Consider the following 6000-nt stretch of genomic DNA (forward strand, 5'->3'; position numbering starts at 1 on the left):
CAAAAATGTTCATGGTGTTTTCAGTCTTAAGTCATGAACAGCATGTATATTGAATTATAATATAAGATATAATTCTAAAAACATTATAAATAGGGTTATATTTCATAATATTATATCACAGTTTTTCTCGATTGCTTAAAAACATTTCTTGAAACTATGCCTCGTATTCTCAATTCCCCACCCTTCCTATATTCAGGTCAAAATGAAGCTCTCCACTCAAAACAACTCAATCTTGCTGAAAAACCAAACTTTAGATATGACACACAAACAGTCGAACACACAATTCAACACAGTTTTATACACCAATGAGATAAATTCAAAACAATACTACAAAAACCCGTAAGTGTGGTACTCCCCAAATGTGTTATTAGAGTAGAGTACAGTACAATACAGCAAACAACAACACATTTATTTTCTGTTCCAGTATTCTGTTTTTGTCTGAAAAAGGTCAAAGAACCTCTTCAACATCACAGGCTTTATTGCCCTTGGCCAGGCAGCAGGGGTAAAATCCTCTTGCATGCCTGATGTCCTTGTGTCAATGTTCACAAACAAGATAGTAAAAATGCTTAGTCATTTTGTCAGTACAACACTGCACTCTCTTAGTATTACCTGATGTAAACTATGACAACAGTTTGGATGATAGTTGCTGTATTGAAATGCAGAAGGCTGCATTCCTATGAATGCCATATATCCATTTTCAAACGTACAAATGTACACATTACTGTATGTGGGATATTGATTTAAACACACACATAGGCGTAATGGTTTTTATACTGTACAAACTGTGTTCTATCGCCCTTCAACAACCCTACCCCTAAACCTAACCCTCACAGGAAACTTTGTGCATTTTTTCACTTTCTCAAAAAAAAAAAAAAAAACTCATTCTGTATGATTTATAAGCGTTTTGAAAAATGGGGACATGGGTTATGTCCTCATAAGTCACCCTCTCCTTGTAATACCTGTGTCATACCCATGTCATTATACACAGTTGTGTCCTGATATGTCACAAAAACAAAACCACACACAACACATGCAAAAATAAATATTGTGATAATTTGTAACTCTTGTGTTGTCCTCTGTCTATATATGCTTTCCATTTGAAGGTTCATGAGATGTACCTTTGAGCGATTTCAGAGAACTACATAACACATTTTGAGCAACATTACAAAAGCAACTGATAGCGTAGGAAACCACAGACAAATGTACATAATCAGTTGCATGAATGTACCTAAGCAATCACAACTTGATCAAAAAATGTTGTGCACAAGTCTAGATAATGTGGAGGCTGAAGATTAAGTTTTGAGAATTTTATTTCTGATTCGAGAATTTTTTTTTGTGTGTGTGTGAAAACAGTGATATGTTTTTAGGAATAGAAAGTCCTAAAACAGCATTAACTTTTAATTTACTTTCGCATTTGATCAATTTAATGCATCCTTGCTGAATACAACTGTTAACTTCTTTAAAAATGTTTTGGTTTTGATGGAAAGTATCTATGAATAGATGAAGAAAAGACCACAGGAGACAGGAGGTGGTTTGCATAATTCCAATCCTAATAGATTTCCTATATATTCATTTCTTTTCTTTTTTTTATCTTTTGGTCTTGAGCAATCCAGCAAAATACTTTGCACTCTTACAAGTAATATCATAGGCACATACATACAAAACATCCTGGTGTATTAGTTTTCAGGATGGTAACATGTAAACATATTAATTATCAATACAGCAAAACACATATATAAAAAAGTAATTCCTCCTCTCTTATAATTCAATATGATGGTGTTATAAATTAAAAGAATAAAATGCTACAGTATTACGACTTAATACAATATGTTACGTAACTAGAACAATATGTGGTTATATTTCAGTCATGCACCTCATTTATAACACACCCTTCAGGGGTCCGAGTGACAACGACCCAAATCCCTGATCAACTCAACTTAAGATATTAGCATTTCAACCTTTCCGTTAATAATTTAGCACCCTGAAGTTATGTTTTTCATTTGTTTGTCCTTGCTCATGCACTGAAGGTCCTCCTCTGACAGTTGTTGCCTCCACCTGTTCTCTACCCTCTCACGGTCGTCTCCCCTTGCCTCGCCCAGATCCGTCACGGCACCAATTTATCTACCGGAAACCAGAACAGAGCTTTATTGTTCCCTCAGCCACGGGTGTGTTATAGACAGATACAGATCTCAACAGGAGCTAGCTGAGGACATGTCCGAGCCATATCAGTTAGCCACAATGACATTTTAATACACCACAAAGACACTCGGAAGGTATATAAAAGCAATAGCAATGGCATCCAAGTATGTTAGTCCAAAGTGACATCCTATAAATGATAAAATCCTTCTGAGATCAGAGTCGTGAGCTCCTTCATTTAAAGGAATAGTTCACCCGAAAAAGAGAAATCACTGAGAATTTACTCATCCTTGGGCCATCCAAGATGTAGATGAGTTTGTTTCTTCATCAGAACAGATTTGGAGAAATTTAGCATTTCGTAATTTACTCACCAATGGATCCACTGCAGTGAATGGGTGCCGTCAGAATGAGAGTTCAAACAGCTGATAAAATCATCACCATAATCCACAAATATTCCACATGACTCCAGTCAGTCATTTTCTTGTGCAGTGAAAAGCTGCATGTTTGTTTTCTAACTTTAAACGGTTGCTTCCATCTAAAATATGAATCCTCTGTTTGTAACATTGTGTATATTATTGTGCAATGTTGTGTAATATTCTCCAAAGAAAAAGTAATTTTGTCTGAATCAAGAGAAAAATATGCATAGTTGAAAACAAAATATATGCACCAAGTTAAAACAGTCCGAAATAGTTTTAAACAAATATTTCCGCGTTTGAAGTGTTTTACTGTGTTTTACATATTGATTATGTAGTGGTATTTTTGCCAGAAACGACAGTTTAAAGTTAAAACCTTAATAACGGATATGCTTCTTACAAACCCACAGTCTTTTGCTTCACAAGATGTTAACTGATTACCTGGAGTCGTGTGGATTACTTGTAGATTATTGTGATGATTTTATCAGCTGTTTGGACTCTCATTCTGACGGCACCCATTCACTGCAGAGCAACCATTGGTAAGCAAGGAATGGAATGATACATTTCTCCAAATCTGTTCCAATGAAGAAACAAATTCTTCTATATCTCACAGGGTTGTGAAAATTTTCAGCAAATTTAAATTTTTTGGTAAACTATCCCTTGGAGCAACAGTTATTAAACTATCTGAAAGACTATAATTTCAGCTTTATCAAAACAAGTTAGGAAGTGTTAGTGGTAACAAGGCCTGTTGGACCACCATAAGTGCTCCACCTTGTGGAGTTCAGTGAGCACTGCATCAATATAAAGCATTATTTCTAGTTTCTCTTCTTGATCTTGAGATTTTTTGCATTGTATTAATGTTTCTTTAATTGTTAAAATGTCATCAATCCATCGAGCATCAAATGTAGCGTATGTTTAAACTGAAATACTATGTTATGTGTGTGTGTGCATAGACAAAAATATGGTTGACATCATGCCATTTAGACTAAAACAGAAAAGAGCTCTCATAGTTGACACACATGGTTTTCTTATGTTGCAATGGTGATGAATGAACCCAGCATTTACTGCATCAAAACAGACAGAATGTAAAAGACAATTAACTTTGGTGGATTTAATTCATTCTTATCCTTGTCCTGTCTGTGCACAAACAAACAAATTAGTCACCTAACTTCTGCTCATGTCCATGTATAGAAGATCAGAAACATCATTAGACTAGAACAGCAACAGCAGGTCTAGTGTCAGAACAAAATGTATTTCAACATCTAATATGAATACAGATCATGTGGAACACTTTTCAATGATTTGTCATTGCTGTTATTTTTAAAACATCAGTCTATTGGCTACATATACATATTTTTAATGCTTTTGAAAGAAGTCTTTTTTTTTTTACAACAGGGCTGCATTTCATTTATTTAAACATACAGTAAAATTGTAATATTGTGAAATATTATTACAATTTAAAAAAAACTATTTTCTATTCAATATCTTTTAAAAATGTAATTTATTCCTGTGTTATCAAAGATGAATTTTCAGCATCATTACTCCAATCTTCAGTGACATGATCCTCCAGAAATCATTCTGATATGATAATTTGCAGCTCAAGAAACATTTCTTATTATTAATGTTGAAGATAGTTATGCGGCTTCATATTTACAAAAAAAAAAAAAAAACTACATCAGGATTCTTTGATTAATAATATATATATATATATACATATATATATATATATATATATATATATATATATAAAAAGCATTTATCTGAAATAAAAATATTTTGTTAATGCCACTTAATACATCGTGGCTGAATAAAAATATTATCTATAAAATAAATGACATATTAGTTATATGGAATGATTTTTAATAATAATGATTAAGCTTTAAGTGTCCTACTTTGTCTGTATTTACCCAGAGCGTACATGAATGTAGCATTATTTCAGTCTAAATACATACCAATAACACCCCTGAAATATATACTTCATTATTTTATGTATTAACCCCTTAACTGTCACTCACATTTTTGAACATTGACTTTGTAGTGCACGATCCAAACTTAAATTTTTATAATTCATGAATGAAAATATTTTGTTACATGATATTGATGTACCATTTACATGGACATGCAATGTCTGATTTTAAAATGGGTTTTAAAGGATGAATTTTGAGAGTTTAAGTTTTCAGTCGATATATAACTTCTGATGATTTCTAAAATGTGATAGAGAAAAAGGCAACAAAGAAGTCTATTTTTTTAAAACAAAGATCAAAACTCCAGTTATAATTTAAATTTTTGAGGGTGCACTCTTGTCATAAATGAATCGATTACTTTTCCTACATCATTTTTTGCAAAAAACACCAGTAAAATATATATTTGGGAGTCTTAGACCTTTCCAACGATATATAGTTTGTCAAGATTAGATTAGATTTAATTGTAATATAGTGAAGTAAATGTAGGCGTCCCACAGAGTGGACGGTTGACAGTTAACAGGTTAAAGGAGTTATACTGGGAGTGATATTTGTCATTTATGTTGTGTAATAGACAACATATTTATCTTCTCAATGTGATTAATCTGCAACATTTGGTCTTTGTGACGAGCATTATTATGAGCTGCTTTCTTTCATCAGAGCCGAACGGGCTGGTGTTGGTTTGGTTCAAAATAATAAATCACACTAAGTTTGAGTGCTTGTGGACAGAGGGACAAGACAACCCCATACACTGGAATGCACCACCGCCGCTTGGACATGGAGAGGCTAGCGAATGCTCACGGGAGGAAATTCAGTTTCGTCATCCAGACACACAGGCCCTGCTGCAAACTCGTGCTCGGGAATCACCTCACCCTTCTTAGCTCCGCCGTCCTCGGAGTAGCCTGAGATGAACACAGTTGGGTGATCATGAGAAAGAGTTCAAATGTAAAACTGTGTGTGTTTGAGTGTGTTGTGGTACCTGTGAGAGTGGCTGTGACGGGTCCAGAGGTGGGGATGGCCACAGTGGCAGCATACGACTGGCATGCTTGCGGTGGCTCCATAAGTTCAGCTTTCTCAGTCTCCTCCCAATCCTTATCTGATCCAGACACCCTGGAGGTTAAAGGAGACCTCAGTGAATTGTGCCTGCACTACTGACATAGACTTTCATGTTGTGCTCTATAAAGTAACATGCACACAGTCATAACCCAAAGCGAATTCTTAAATTATTGTGCTAAGTAATTTAAGTCATACTGTAGATAGATCTATCCATCTAAATTAAATAATAGATTGTTTTTGTTATTTTAGTATTACTGATATACTATTTTATATTCATATTTCTTAGATTTTCTGCATTTCTATTTATCTTTATTTTTATTTCAGATTTAGTTTAAATACTTCAATTTAAATGTACAAATTTAATTGCAAAGGCAACATTTCTAAGTTTCATTTGAATTGCTTTAGTTATTTCTTTTGTTCTTTGTGCCATTTTT

At 33.9% G+C, this 6000-nt stretch overlaps 1 protein-coding gene across 1 annotated transcript; it reads right to left on the reverse strand.

The window, feature by feature from the left end:
* Positions 1 to 1529: 1529 nt before the first annotated feature.
* Positions 1530 to 5718, reverse strand: LOC128030002 (WD repeat domain phosphoinositide-interacting protein 1-like). The gene is made up of 3 exons (XM_052617454.1): positions 5490 to 5718; positions 5312 to 5412; positions 1530 to 2121 (listed from the first exon to the last, which is right to left on the reverse strand). Exons 1-3 carry the CDS (start codon positions 5569 to 5571, stop codon positions 2071 to 2073), a joined length of 234 nt encoding a protein of 77 aa, XP_052473414.1. The 5' UTR covers positions 5572 to 5718; the 3' UTR covers positions 1530 to 2070.
* Between the last annotated feature and the right edge of the window lie 282 nt (positions 5719 to 6000).

This window comes from Carassius gibelio, chromosome A16, assembly GCF_023724105.1.
Source record: "Carassius gibelio isolate Cgi1373 ecotype wild population from Czech Republic chromosome A16, carGib1.2-hapl.c, whole genome shotgun sequence".
Classification (NCBI taxonomy): domain Eukaryota; kingdom Metazoa; phylum Chordata; class Actinopteri; order Cypriniformes; family Cyprinidae; genus Carassius; species Carassius gibelio.

Excerpts from the sequence above, each read along its gene's own strand:
- LOC128030002 (XM_052617454.1), bottom strand. The coding sequence starts at position 5,571 with ATGGAGCCACCGCAAGCATGCCAGTCGTATGCTGCCACTGTGGCCATC. Across the intron at positions 5,413-5,489 it reads CGTCACAGCCACTCTCACAG|GCTACTCCGAGGACGGCGGA; the intron begins GTACCACAACAC and ends TGTTCATCTCAG. Across the intron at positions 2,122-5,311 it reads ACGAAACTGAATTTCCTCCC|ATAAATTGGTGCCGTGACGG; the intron begins GTGAGCATTCGC and ends GGTTTCCGGTAG.